The sequence below is a fragment of the Camarhynchus parvulus genome, chromosome Z (assembly GCF_901933205.1).
Source record: "Camarhynchus parvulus chromosome Z, STF_HiC, whole genome shotgun sequence".
Lineage (NCBI taxonomy): Eukaryota > Metazoa > Chordata > Aves > Passeriformes > Thraupidae > Camarhynchus > Camarhynchus parvulus.
Genome location: NC_044601.1, coordinates 58,810,071 through 58,825,456, shown reverse-complemented (window position 1 = coordinate 58,825,456; position 15,386 = coordinate 58,810,071). Strand labels below are relative to the sequence as shown.

The window sequence follows — 15,386 nt, the reverse complement described above, 5'->3', positions numbered from 1 at the left end:
GAGCTTGAATGCCTGTGGGCATAGCTGACATTCACTGTATTCACCTAAGAACAAAACTGACAATTATTGTATGTCTGCTAATTTATTAATATAATTATTTCTATACAAATAAAGATTTTTTTCTCCTTCATAGTAACAATTCAGTGTTTCAAAACAGGCAGATCAATGTATTACAAATACCACTACTGTTACAACACATGTACTAAAATCACAGGAGGTAGAGTTAGATCCCCATTAACAATTACTTGAGAAAACACAGACCGTTGTTAAAAATTACTAAATATGTCATTCATGAAAACTTACTTTTCAGAATAATTCATTCCTAGCTGCTTTAAGGGATGTGTTTTTTAAGTATGATAAAGAATGTATGATAAAAACATCTTCTCTTTTAGTTTTCAACATAATTTTGCAAAAAGCACATAAGAAAGCTCCCAAGTGGTAAAGATTTCAGACAAAAACCAAAACGCTTTAAATTATTCAAATTATCAAAGTTATCACGAATTTGACCACATCTTTTACCTTATGATTATATTTAAAGATTCATACAACTAACTATAGTTTAAAAATATGCCTACACTAATGATATTAATGTGAAGCTTTTTTACACTGTTAATAATTGGCATTTTTGAATGGCAAAGTATTATTCTTTTTGCAACAACCTACTGCAAAATACAGGCACCTTAAAAACTGATATATAATGCAACCAGGGTATTTAGGATATAAAAAGTGTTTACCATTACCTAGTTCATGCTATGTATTTCCCTTCTTTTAAAGAAATAGTCTAGAGTTTGAAGCCGTGCCTGAGGTATGTGCAAATTATCATGTTTCAGTATTTAACTCCATCTTCATAGTATGTTTCTTCTACAGTTACAAAAACACTAGTGCCATGATTTTGAATCATTACATCTGTAAAGATCTTAAGCAGACATTGTATCTTCAATAATGTATTCTTGCTATTGCACATATGCTCATATGACAGTAATACTCAGGTCCATATTCAATTTCAACTATTTACACATGCTAAAATAATGTATCTGCTTATAATTTTGGAAAAGAAAAAATGCAGCCTTTTTTGACCAACACGCATCGCTCCAAAATTTATACCAAAAAAATTAATGAAATCACAGAGTATCAGGATGGAAGGAACCTCAAGGGCTATCTGTGGACACAAAGCTGTGCGGTGCCGTTGATAGCAGAGGGAAGGAAAGCCATCCAGAAGGACCTGGACAGGCTTGTGAGATGCATGATGTGCAAAGCGAGATGTGCAAAGCAAGGGCAAGGTATTATACCTGGGTCATTGCAATCCCAGGCACAGCTTACACATTGGGCATGACCAGCCCCAGAGCAGCCCTGCCCAGAAGGGCTTGGGGGTGCTGTGGGTGAGAGGCTGCACATGGCCCAGCCATGGCACTCACAGCCCAGAGAGCCAAACGTGCCCTGGGCTGCATCCAGAGCCTGTGGGCAGCAGGGCAGGGAGGGGATTCTGCCCCTCTGCTCTGCTCTGCTGAGACCCACCTGGAGCACTGCATCCAGCCCTGGGCTCCCAGCACAGGAGGGACAGGGACCTGCTGGAGTCACCGCAGAGGGGACCACCAGGTTGGTGAGAGGACTAGAGCACCTCCCTCAATGAAGATCAGCTGAAAAAGTTGGGGCTTTTCAGCCTGGTGAAGAGAACGTTGTGTGGAGACCTCACAGGAAAAACCCTCCACGGTCTGAAGGTGCCTAAAGGGAAGCTGGAGAGGGACTCTATATCAGGAAGTGTGGTGACAGGACAAGGGGAAATGGCTGAAAATTTGAAGAAGACAGATTTAGATGAGATATCTAAAGAAACTCTTTACTGTATGGGTGGTGAGGCACTGGCACAGGTTGCCACACAGAACTTGTGGATGCCCTATCCCTGGGTGTGTTCAAGGCCAGGCTGGATGGAGGGCTGAGCAACACTAGAAGGTCCCTGCCCATGGCAGAGGCGCTTGAAATTAGATGATCTTTAAGGTTCCTTCCAACCCAAACCATTCTGTGACTATGATTTTACAGTCCAACCTTTCTCAGCAAAAGCACAGTTGATATAACTGCACTTTGGATACATCAATATGCTCTCACAGCATTGGTTAAAATACAAAATAAAAAATTCCAGAAAATCTCTTCCCCAAACTTAGACTGTTACAGTTCAAGTTGAGCCCTAGGTATATTTGTGAGTTTATCATCTATTAACTTTAAATAGTTTTCTCCTTTTGGTCATGACACAAAAGCCCACACTGATGCACAACATGATCTACAACAGCAGAAGCATATTCCTATCACTAGTGGTGAAGTTATCATACACGTGCATTCCCAAAAGAGTTGTTCCTTCATGTTTTTTTTAAAGAGTCTTTGATGGTTCAGTGATATATTGCAAATAGAGTATTTTCCAAGCAATGAGTAGGAGCTAGATTTCCACTGAATTTTCTTTAGCTTTGATGAGCTTAGACATCATCAAATATTTTGCTTCGAGACATTGACAGGTATCTTCCACCAGGCTGGTACCTGCAGAATCAATTTTAGAAGTGAAAAAGTGTCACAGGAAATAGAAAAATAAAGAACCATTAAATCATCTAACTCTCACTGCAATCTTTCTCCTTAACTCTAGTGGATGATGAATTTGATGTTCTACTGAATTAGTTTTCATGAGAATGTGAAAGACAGCCATTAAATTAAACCTCATGTGACCAAGAGAAACAGTTATATGAATACTGGGAGTCTTAAAGAACTGTTTCCTAAAACAAAGGAAAGGGAAGAAGTTGGATGTTTTGGTTGAACAGGACTTTTTTTAAAAATCCCAACGACACCAACAACTAAACAAACAAACAAAAATCCAAAGCACAATAAACCCAAACAAACAAGGGCACCCATAAAGTAGCTGCGAGTGCTTAACAGTACATCTCATGAGGTATTAGAAAAAAAACAGTATCAAAGATAATGCCTGCATCAAACAAATGCTTGCATGCTTACTGGTAAAACAGAAACTTCACAAATTGTTGATCAAATATATTTTAAAAACACTTTAAAAGCACAAAGACCAACACAGGCACAATGAAGCTACTTGCTGCAGTATTTAGTAAAATCTGAATGAACACAAAGCCAGAACCTGGTATCCTAACTGCCCTTACAGTCCAAAAGCGGTCTATTTATTGCAGGAGCTCTAGATTTGAAAACTAATGTTACATAAGCTACTTCTAAATTAACTGAAATTCCATATGCAATTACTCTTTACTTACTACCTCCATGAAATGAAACGAAGGTTACTAGGCAAAGCCCAACTAAGCTTTGAAGCTCCTGATTTTCTTTTTAAAGAAGAAGTTTAGAATGTTCCACTTTGCAAAGCATGTATAGATTCCTGGAGACTTGTGACACTGTGCTTGAAAAGTATTTGCTCCAGAATAATTACATATGCATACTCCTGTTTATAGCAGACAATCCCTTTGACACTGCAGGGAAGCCAACCGCTGACAGAAATTCCAGGGTAGCTCCTCTTTTAAACTCTTGTGTTTAGAAAGCCCCAAGTGCTCAAATGTGGTGACATGAGACTAAACCAGTTGTCTGAATCAACCTGTGAAACCTGGCAGTGCCATTTCACAGCATTCTTTACATGTTTCTGAGCTGGCATTTGTTAATAACATTATAGATAGAAGTCCACTGAAACAATGACTTTCTGTGACTCTTTGTGATGGGGTAAAATAGTTTTAGCTGAAAAACAATGAATTATAAGTTTTTATATGTGAATTTTGTATTATTTGTCATTTCTACACTATATCCACCCCCCTCCCAAAAGAAAAAAGCACCCATACAATGTATTGCTTGTTTCTTAAATAAAGCAGAGCTTAGCAGTTACATAAGGTACTCTGAGGAAATTTGGTGTTGCAGTCACAACCACAGAATCACAAAATTGTCTACTACAGACAGAGCTACACAGTGCAGTCTGGTACTCTCTGTTCAGGAAGTTCAGATTTTAATTTACTTTAGTAGCTCAGCTGTATTCCTGCAGCGGATCCTGTAACATTCAGTTTTATTTCCTGCAGCCTTTTCATAATGGATTTTTTACTGGGAAATCAAGTGAGCTTTCTCCAGCTGAGCTTTGTAGGAAATCAGGGAAAACCTTACACTGTACCTCTGCCTGTTGAGGCATACACCAAGACCTGATAGCTCAGTGTGCAGCTGCAGGTTGTGCCCCGGATGTCAGGAAATGGGAGCCCCAGGCAAGGTGCCAAGAACAACTAACAAAGGGCACAGGGACCTTTGGCCCACTCAGTGGACTGGACACTGAGACCATGCAGGAGCCAAGAGTACAGCTGGAAGAGCCTGGAATACAGTGCACATGGGCTGTGAGGGTGTAAAAGCTAAGGGATTCTTTTGTTTGGGGTTCCTCCCTAGAGGCACCAATTCAAGCTGTTATGCTGTCACTGCACCATGATTAAAGGAACCAGGCATCTGGGACTCTGCTATGGGAAACCTACGGTTGAGCTGGAAAGCGAAAATTTTCTGACTGTGAGAGTGGGGTGAGTAGGGACGGAAAGGGGGACTTGGTCTGCCTGGTCCTTGGGTCACTGGAGCTGCCTGTGGTGAAGGGGCTTCAGTCCCAGCAGTGAAAGTCTGGGGTGGCACAACTGTGATCCCCAGACTGCACCAGGAATGGCCACAGATGGTCACACCAAGAATGTTTCCTTAACATGCACATCATTCACGAGTTTTACATGCAGTGGTTTTCAAATTATTCCATATGTAACGTTATATCCAGCTCAAATCTTATTCTGACATTTCTAAAAAACCTGGAACACCTTCAGGTTTTAATAGGTTTTAAAATTATTTCCTAATTATAGGGGAAAAGGAAGAAAGGAAAAAAGTTAGATGAAATTATAAACTTCATTTACAAAACTGTTATTATGAAACATTTAATACAGCTGTCATAGGTCAGAAAACAGAAGACAATAGAAACTTTTAACTGGAAATTACAGAATATTCCTCACCTTCCTGAGTCCGATTCAAGGGGGTCGTCATTAACAGAGTCTGCATTAAAATCCAAAGGTTCTGCATCCTGGAGGAGTTCTATTCTATCTCTTTCAGTCCTACCATTTGAACGGGTATACTTTGATAGTGCTGAATAAGTAAAAGGAGTGAAAGACACTTATTTGCTTTGTAAACAGCCTGAAGGGTATGAAGACATTAAATTTAAAAAAACACTAAGAATAACAAAGCAACCTCATCCAAAGCAAAAGTGCAATGATTTGGGAGTAGATTTAATATTAAACCAAACTTGCTCAGACTTCTAGTATTTCCATTTTGTATCTCCACAGAAACGCAACTACAACTTTTGCCCCTCCAATAGGTTGAGATCTACCTTGCAAAGAATCATGGAAAATAAGAACCTACTGGCAAGCATTACTTTTAAATCATCCATTCATCCTCCCAGCTCCATGCTTTAACTAAGCTGCTCAGACCGGTTTTTTGTTTGCTTTTGTTTATTTTTAAAAAAATCAATCTCATGAGTTGTTTTGCAGTTCATTCTGCGACCTTCACTAGGTCAGTACCTTTGTCTTGTTTTAGAGCTGGAATGCTACATAGTCACATGATGAACATTAGAATGCAATTTCAGTTACTCTACCACTAAAAATCTGGGTTTGCAACTTTGTACAGAGGAGAGGGAAATCTATCAGTATTTTCTTAAAAGCATATTCAAAGCTTCCCTCCTCCTCCTCCCCTCTTTCCTCCTTTTTCTTCATTTCATTTCCTCCTTTTTTTCATTTGACTTATTGTTAGCTTACAAGTGCACAAAAATACAGAAAAAAACATTCACATTCTGACAAACTTTTCTGGAAGTTTAAAGCATCCACAAAAAAAAGTATTTTGTGAATACACATAATTAAATGAAGGTATATACACTTATGTGATGTCACATTTGTTGGTCATCTGATTGCTCCATTATTCCAGTCTGAGACAGCACACTTGCAAGCAGAAGAGGTGAATTTTAAGATTTACAACACCCTACTTCAAGATGCATCATGAAGTTTCTTTGTTGGCAACTGCTAATCTAATGGCAATCATTATATATCCCATAAGACCAAGGAATTGGTCTGAAGAATAGTAAGAACGTCCAATCCCAACTAGTTGGAGATGGAAAGAAATACAGTACTCTTTTGAGTGCCTTAAATGGCAAGGTGATACCGAGCTGCAGAAGTGAACATTATCAGCACAGCATCTAAGACAAAAAGAAGAATATTTGAAACTATTTTCACAGCCAGTGTTGTGAAGAAAATGTACTGAAACAAAACAAAACTAACGTCCCCTCCAACCCACAGAGCTTACGTCTATTGGCATTGGTCTCTGAGAAGCTGGATTCTTTCTGGTCTGTGTGGACAGCTCTGCTTCTGGTGGAATCTTCTCTATTTCCATACCGCTCCTTCCATTCCTGGAAAAAAGACCACCAAGAAAAATCTAAGTTGGGAGGAAAAAGTAACACAATAACTAACAGTTCAGTATCTAAATACGGGAAGAATTTGTTTCATTTTAAACTAAAAATGTGTTCCTTCACTGAACCAGTTATCATAATTGTTCTTAAGAAAAAGACTTCTATAAAAGAAATTGCATCTCGAATCTGCTCTCGAAGTTCAGCCAACTGGTCTAAGTTATGGTGGGAACTGCTGCTTTTATTGATCACTATTTCCACCTAGTGGCAGAATGGAAAAATAACCAGATGCACATAGCACAGAAAAATTCGCAGCTTAGTGTCAGGTCATTTCACTGTATATTAAACATATCATGTATTTGCTCTTTTGCTTCCCAACAAGTTCAAGTTTTAAAACTACAAGATGGAGGGAAAGGATCTATCTTAGAGTGACATTATGATACTTGTATCCCAGTCATATGTTCTGTTTATGCTGGATATTATATTCTGTGCCTTCAAGACTGGTTCTGAGTGAACGTAGGAAGTGAAAAAGAAGCATGGAGTTTGTTATCAGGGACTGCACTCACTGCTCCACATTGGATGGATCAGAACAGAGCCCTCCTTTGCTTTTTAGTTAGTTTAGCTAGCTGAGGCAGAGAAGTTTTCTCCGGACTAGTTTTCTTTCCTTTTTCTTGGAACTGTTCGAGCCTGCTCTGGACTGGGACCTGGGGAAACACTGAGAGCTCACACTTTGTGGCCACCTGGGCCTGCTCTGGGCAGCAGCCTTTCCCAGTGCCGGAGAGATTGGTTACAGAGCGAGCACCCACAGGAGAGATTTTCTGAATTTGTCATCTGTTCAGAGCTGCGAGTGAGTTTTGTCATCTGGTATTGTTCATTTTGTGTGCTGGGGAGTGCTTTGCCTGTTAAATAAACAGGTTCTTTCCAATTTCCTCTGAGGAAATTTTTCCTGATCCAGCTGGGGGAGGGGCCATGTGGATTTGCTTGCAGGGGGGGTCCCTGTTGGAGATTTTCTCCCAAATTTGCCCTAAACCAGGACAGGATCAAAAGAAAGGTCTATGCAGTACTGGCTGTCATCAGGGATTAAACTATACCTAATCTTGGAAAGCCAAGAGATTTTAGTCCCAGTACTGTCTTGCATGCATCCTTTCTCTCATCTACCTTTTATTGTGACTTTCTATACTATATTTTGTTATAAACTAGTGAAAAACTAAAGCTTCACAAATCTTTCAATACAATATGCGCAGAAAACATGACTTGAATCACATTCTGTTTGTTATTCAGCAGAAATTATTAATTCTGTCTTAAATGCAATTCCCTCCTCTGGCAAAAAATAAAATAGAACCTGTGCCTATGACTTTCTGATGAGCACACAAACCAATAAATTTGGGGGGAGTCCACATTTCAGTATGACAACTCTACAACTGCAGTTATTTCAAGCAGAGCAGTATCAGTATAAGAGACTGGTAATATGCCATTTTAGATTATTCTGTATCCTAGTAATCAGGACCCTTTTTAATGCTTGTTGTACCTACTGGCATACACCACAGCACAATGAGTAACAACAGTGTCCAAGTAGTGTCATTAAAATTGTCCTCTAACCTCCTATAAATAACCCCCAGTCAAGACTATTCAGCAAGATTAAACTAATTCCATCAATTATTTGGGACTCTTATTTTTGTGAAATATATAATTCTGAACTAAATATCCATGATAAATCTTATCAGATATTGCAGTATAATGTTATAATTAGCCAAACAAATCTCATACCCTTCTTCTGTTTTCACCTTCTTCCTGCCTCTGTCGTTTTCTTTTCTCTAAAAATAAAAAAAAAAAACTTTGTCTGAGCTCCATATATGGAAAATCATTAGCATTTTTTGAAAACAAAAATGAAAATCTGAAGTTAACTAATGAAGATTCTTACTGAAATACATTACTTTAACAATTAAACAAAAACAAAACAAAAAGCTGCTTGTCTATCATTATGGGATTTCCCATCAAAATTATTTTGTCATGATGGTATTTGGATCACAGCATAACATTTGGATACCAGCTAGCAAAGAAAAAAAAATGTCAAACAAACCCTTAGAAATAACTGGGAAAGTAAGGTATTAAGAAATGAAGAAAAAACTTCAGCATTTTAGAATCAAGATGCATATTATAACATTACAGTATCAATGTCATCATCACCTTTTATTTAAGCGAATGAAATTTTGGTCTTTTACCAAAAAAACCCATACTACTACTCTAAGTAAACCCAGGTTTTTCATCAACTGTTGGAATAAAGGTATTCCATAATATAACACTGTCTCCAGAAATTTTAATTTCTAAACATTTACTCAAAAATTACAATGGCTTTTTGCAACTTTTAAGAAATACTTTCAATAAAAATTAATGCAAAATAAAAAGCTTTCCATACCAGCAGATAATTCCAGTTCTACACAAAAACCATGCTTTCTCTAATTAAACACAGCTAGATGACATAACAAAAAAGACTCAAGAAATGACTGAATTTGTGCAGCTCAATCAACACACACAAAAAAAGAACAGCTTGTTGATGATAAAGATAGTGTAAATGTTAACCATCCTTTATGAAAGATTACACAAGCACCTGCTAAGGTATTATTTGTTCAGTAACACACTGGCAAATATTTAGAAATATCTAAAATTCAGATACTGGATGAGTAAAACTGGTACTTCACTTAAGATGTCAATGAAGTCCATCAGTGGACTCTACACAGTGACCACAGTGCTCCTGCAGTTTGTGCAAGTTTACTGCAGTTTGTGCTGTGCCCTTCCTCAGTACAGCTTTCAAAATACTGACAGATGGTATGCTTTTTTTTTTCTGCAACATTTCAGACAAATGTAAACCAAAAACATACTATATGATGAGGAAAAGACTGAGGTACTTAATGCATTCTTTGCCTCAGTCTTTAAGACTGAGACCAGTTGTTGTCTGAGTACCAGGTTCCCTGAGCTGGAAGGCAGGGATGAGGAACAGAATAAAGTCCTCAGAATCCAAGGGGATATGATCAGTGACCTGCTACACTGCATGGACAGACACAGATCTGTGGGGCCAGATGGGATCAACCCAAAAGGACAGAGGAGCTGCTCAAAATGCTCACCAAACCACTCTCCTTAAAATTTTCAATTGGGTCACAACAACCCCACACAATGCTAAAGGATTGGGGCAGAGCAGTTGGAAAGCAGCTTCTTGGAAAAGGACTTGGGAGTGCTGGCTGAGAGTGGCTGAGCATGAGCCACGGTGTGCCCAGGTGGCTAAGAAAGCCAAAGGCACCTGGCCTGGATCAGCAATGGTGTGGCCAGCAGGGCCAGGGCAGGGACTGTCCCTCTGTGCTGGGTACTGGAGAGGCCACATTTCAAATCCTGTGTCCAGTTCTGGGCCTGGGTCCAGTTCTCAGCCCAGAGAAGGGCAATGGAGCTGGGGAAGTGTCTGAAGCATGAGTTTGATGAGGAGCAGCTGAAGGAGGTGGGGGTGTTGAGCCTGGAAAAGAGCAGGCTCAGGGGAGACCTTATCACTTAACAACTCCCTGACAAGAGGGTGTAGTGAGGTAGGGGTTGGTCTCCTAAGTAACAAACAACAAGACAAGAGGAAATGGCCTGAAGTTGTGCTATGGAAGTTTGGATATTAGGAAAAATTCTTCACTGAAAGGGTTGTCAGACATTGGAATAGGCTTCTCAGGGAAGTCTGGAGTCACCATCCCTGGAGATATTTGAAAGATGTGCACGTGTGGCATTTGCAGACATGGTTCAGTGGTAAACTTGTCAGGGCTGGATTAAGGGCTGGACTCTATCTTAGAGGTCTTTTCCAGCCGTGATGATTCTACAGTAGTATGATTTTACAGCGAGACTATGACAGAAGACCTAGTTTACCTCTTCTGATTAGCTCTTTTCCTTCATCAATCAAGTCAGAGGTCATTTCACTATCACCCATGAACTGCTGGAACCCCAAAAGATTCAAACAACGAGTTCCTAAACTGGTAAAAGAAGAAGCAATTTCCTTTGTTAATTTACAATTAGTAATTTAGATACATTACAGAACAAAATGTAAAACAATCTATTCAGAACTGTATGAACAATCCATGTAAAAAGGAAAAACAAAGAAGAAAAGATGGACTATAACACCAGCTGAGAAAACAGAAAATTCAGAACTCAGAACAATAAGCAGTGACCCAGAACAGTAGGGTGACCTAGGTGACCCAGAACAGTAACACATTCCTAAATATAACTAGAAGTGATAGAATAACCCTACTCAAACAGAGATTAAAATGCATATAATCTGAGAGTAGTGCAAATGACACTGGCTTTAAAGACGTCTAACATGAGACATTCGCTTTAAATGTTCTGATATAACAGAATTTGTACCTATAATATGTCATCAACTTTTCTTTGCCAGAAGACAATTACTATAAAAATTCTCCTTATTCTAATTTCTCTATTTTTGAAACAGTAACAACATAGGAAATCCACTGTCACCCCAGGGTTTCACTCAGGAGAATATGAACTGCATACTTTTAAGCTGTAGGGATGCTGGCTGCCCATTCAGATAGCCATTGGCAGCAGTCAGGTAGCAAGCTTGCTCCACCTTTTTTAAGCCAGTCCTGGAGCTACATAGCATGAAATCACTTTCATCTTTTCAACTTCACACCAGAAAACAAAACTGCTGGTTTTGTGCTGTTTTCCTTCCTCCAAACTGGAGTATTGATATATTTTTTCCTGATACTACCTTAAGACGGCTAGATTAAGCACTGGAAAATCAGCTTTCCTCAACAGATTTTAATTCAACCTTAGTTTTTGCATGTATCTTTATTAGCAGAGGTCATTAAAGCAACCCTCTCTCCTTTAATTTTTATTCTTCCTTTTCATTTCGGCATTCAAGGCCCAGGATGATCATCATGGACAAGAGTCCAAAGTTCTCTTTCCTTGTCATTTGCTTTCCTGTTTGTTTGTTTTGTTTTGTTTGTTTTTTTAGCTCCACCACCACTTCTGTCACTTAACTTTAAGGTAAGCAGGGAAAACTCACAACTAGATACTTGTTACTTACTAACTATAGATACACATACAATATTAATGGATATCCAAGGCATTTCACTACAATGTACTTGACTAAGATTGCTTCTGACTGAATGGTAATGCAGAATTGAAGATATTAACATAAATTTGTATTTCAGCAAGATCAGACTAAAAGTAACGAATCCCTTACAGTGATTAAAAGCAGATATTTTGAAATTATAAAGCAAGAATGTAACAATGTTTTCTGCAGTTACCCTTCCAGCCTCCAACAAACTGTGCTTTAGGGAAACAAGATCAAATTACTTAATCCAGCATGTGTTACCAGAAGTTTAGTAACACATCAGAAACTTGATATGAAACTTTACAAAGTTCAATACCTAAAATTGCTGCTAGTGGTCCTTAATTTATTAGAAAACTTTGCTGAAAACAGCTTTTTCATGATAATTTTAATCTCTAAAGCACAATCTAAATGTCCCCAGGCTCCAAAGTTTGAACAGATCACCCCTTAAAACCTAGGAATGAAGTTTAAATAAACTCAGTTATGAGTTAATACAATCTGTATTTTTAAAATGTACACATTTCCCCTATACAAATAGCAATATATGCATTTAGGTTTTGCATTTTTATTAGAATGACACAACTCAACTGCTGGAAAAGGAGTACTGAATCTCTTCCTGAATTAGATGAAATTAGTTTTATTAATGTAAAGAAGCATGGAGGATCTATATTGCAAATCACTCACCTGAAGTACGTAGCAATACAAAGAATGACAACAAGCATTGGGTAGTAGATATAGAATCCATCTGCAATGAAGGACAGCACTCTCATGGATCCCATTATCTAGGAAAAAAAATTCCCAAGAACAAGCTCTAATTAGCTATATTCTAAACAAACCCATGAAGATCGTGCCTTCTCATAAATACAGAATCCTTTACAGTAACTGAAACAAAGGCAATATTATCACAGGTCTGCTTGAGAATAAGCAGATGTAAAGGTCACCTCCAGCACTCTGAGATTTCTAAAATGCTAGATTTTGTAGTCTCACTCACTCTAGAACAAGGGCAAATCTGGTGGATTGTTTTCATCTGCTGTGAAAAGAGTCTCTAAACAAAACAAATAATCTAGTTACTAACAACAAAGACATGAGATATAATCTGCCACAGAAACCAGGTCTTCAACAAAACCAAACTCACTAGTTTTCAGTAGGAAGTTAGGATTGCTCCTGATCTATAGGGATGGTCTACGTGCTAAAGCCACTGAAAGCTAAAACTAACACGAATTGGTACTAGGAAAGGAAGAACACCCTGCACTCTAAAGTACAATACTTTACTTTCTTAAGATAAAGAGGGGGGGAAAAAAAGCTATTGATGACTTCTAGAAATCATTACCAACCTTCTCGCCTATAACCAAGTATTTTTTACCATGTTGGAAAGATTGAAAAGATTTGAATAGCTGTATTTTACAATAAGATGTATTTAAAAATACTGCATCTATTCTCCGAACCATATTGAAAACTCAAACCCCTATTTTCTTACTTACAGATGTATAAGCAGTTGGCTGAGTGTTTTTGTGAGAGATTGTTGCATCCATATGGGTCAAGCCCAGAAAGTTCAAGCACAGTGGTGGAGTAAGACGGCAAAATAACCTGCACAAATGCAAGAGGTGACAGCATTTAAAAGAGTTTCTTACATAACCTACAGAATCATAAGTGTATCTATCATAGAACAACAGTGTAGAGCTCATTAGGAATTATACCCATAAATTACAAATTGAAGAATGTAAATGGAAGTTTCATGGACATTTTCAATTCAGTATTTGATAGAACACCTGTAAAACATATACCAAATACTCACATGCCACTGAAAAGGAGACTGTATGCATCTGTCTGATGATGTGAAGCTAAGTAATAATAGTTAAATACACGGATCCTGAAGACAGTAGAGTAAACACAGATACTTAAGAAAAAGATGGTAAGAAAACAGGCCATCTAGGGGGAAAAAAAAGTGTTGTTAAGTTGCTTAAATGTAGGTTTTAATGTGTTTAGCAGATAGCCTGTCACATGCAGAGAACGTCTCCAGCCTTTAATTTTCATTTTGAGATTTGAGAACACCACCAGCTCTGAGAAGAGTTTTGGGAGTTTTTCAGAGCAATTTAAACTGGAAATTATAACATTTTACACATAAGCTAACATAGCTGACCCTAGAAACATTCTACTAGTTCTTGTTAATGTAAATAAAATTGCTGCAATTGCCTCAATAATTACCATGACTAATCTGGCATTTATTCCCACAAAAAAAGGCATAAACCAAGTGTTTTCGTATCACCATTTGCTAAGTATACTGGATTTTTTCAGCTCGGTATTTTACTGATAAATTTGTGCACACATATGTTAGCCACACCTTTGATTGGATTCCTAGTCATTCACAAATTCCTGTTTAGGAAACTGAGGTCACACACATGACTGTTTAGACAGAAAGTCTAATTCACAGCTATGTTCCAACCTACTGTTTCAGAAATTACTCTACACATGATATTCAGGCCAGCTAGGTCATGCCTTCACCAGGTATTTCAGAGTTTTAACAAGTTGCAAAAGGCAGACTTCCTCCACACAAAGAAAGTTTAGTACCATATATTTAGAGACCTTCTGAAAGTTGACAGATTATTTACAGATTTATTTAAAAATCTATTTTATCTACTGCTGTTATCATAACCATTGATGCGAAAATATTTTTTTCCAAGTGACTAATCTCCAACTTACCTCTATGTATATATAATTGTATGTCTTTTCTGCCAGCTGTATGAAAACCGCAAATAGCGACAGAACTGGTTTTGTGCTGAAGAATGTGCACTCCGACCACACAACAATTACAGAGAATGTGGCCAGCACAACTGCAAGCACTCTGTAAAACCATGGTCGGAGAAGGCACTCCCAGTACCACTCTGGAAAAACAAACACACAGATATATCCGAAACAGGTTAATGAAAATTACACAACCAGAAACAGAACTCGCTCTCAAAAGGTTTCAAAGTTTGCTGTTCCTTTATTGCTTTATAACATAACTGCTACCAAATTTGTAAATAAAATTGAGGCTTGTGGCCAAGAGCATAAATTAGTATCTGATAGCTCTTCCATTACATAAATACATTAATATTCCAGACATGCTTCCCTCTGCTGCAGCTGAACTTTTTACATAAAACAACTGGTTCTTGTTACAGAATGGTATCAGTTATGCTTTAACATACCTAAAACCTGCATGACAGCACTTACCAACCGTTGGTGTGTAGAAGTACTGAATTATTTTGTTTTCTGGTTCCTGGGAATGAAAGGTATGAACAAACTGTCGAGTTGCACTGCTTTCATTTTTTGCCACATCTTCCAGGTAAAATGCTTGCTCTAAAAGAATTTGCCACTGGACCTGTGTACGACGATGTCTCTGCACTGAATAGATGACCTACAATAAATTGCAAGAAATTAGGGTTTCAGGGCACTTGTTTCAAAAATGGCAGAAAATCCTTGCAAAATCCCTTGAAAATGCATGCATTGCAGAACTGCAAAGACTGTGTCTTCAAAAAAGCAGGTAGGCAATTCTCTAAAACACATAAATCATGGAAGTACTATATACAGGATTACTGAGTTTTGCAGCTCTTTCATCACAAACCACCCGTAGCAAACCACCTACTTTTCCCAACCTACCACTTTATTTTTGCATCTCAGTAAATATCAAGCTTTTACTATAATTTCTTTTTCAGAATGCACTGTCAGTCAACCATTATAAGGCTTATTCACAGATAGCTATAACACTATCAAGATACAACACAAGAACACCTTTTACACATCCAGAACTTTATCACTTGGCATACTAATTGTCTGTGCATTCTCTCACCAAGAAAAGTTTCTGTTAAGTAAATTAAACCCACT

The 15,386-nt window shown here is 38.1% G+C and overlaps 1 protein-coding gene across 2 annotated transcripts in view; it reads right to left on the bottom strand.

Moving 5' to 3' along the window:
• Positions 1 to 1,474: 1,474 nt before the first annotated feature.
• Positions 1,475 to 15,386, bottom strand: part of LMBRD2 (LMBR1 domain containing 2) — a 27,849-nt gene continuing 13,937 nt past the window's right edge. Inside the window, exons 9-18 of one of the 2 annotated variants that reach the window (XM_030968493.1) lie at positions 14,736 to 14,919; positions 14,226 to 14,407; positions 13,321 to 13,454; positions 13,007 to 13,112; positions 12,210 to 12,307; positions 10,328 to 10,431; positions 8,204 to 8,250; positions 6,337 to 6,439; positions 5,001 to 5,130; positions 1,475 to 2,523 (exon numbers count right to left, since the gene is read on the bottom strand). In XM_030968493.1, the coding sequence (XP_030824353.1) occupies positions 2,463 to 2,523; positions 5,001 to 5,130; positions 6,337 to 6,439; positions 8,204 to 8,250; positions 10,328 to 10,431; positions 12,210 to 12,307; positions 13,007 to 13,112; positions 13,321 to 13,454; positions 14,226 to 14,407; positions 14,736 to 14,919 (1,149 nt within the window). In that variant the 3' untranslated portion in view covers positions 1,475 to 2,462. The remainder of the gene's footprint in view (positions 2,524 to 5,000; positions 5,131 to 6,336; positions 6,440 to 8,203; positions 8,251 to 10,327; positions 10,432 to 12,209; positions 12,308 to 13,006; positions 13,113 to 13,320; positions 13,455 to 14,225; positions 14,408 to 14,735; positions 14,920 to 15,386) is intronic. The other variant, XM_030968494.1, reaches the window with a different exon arrangement.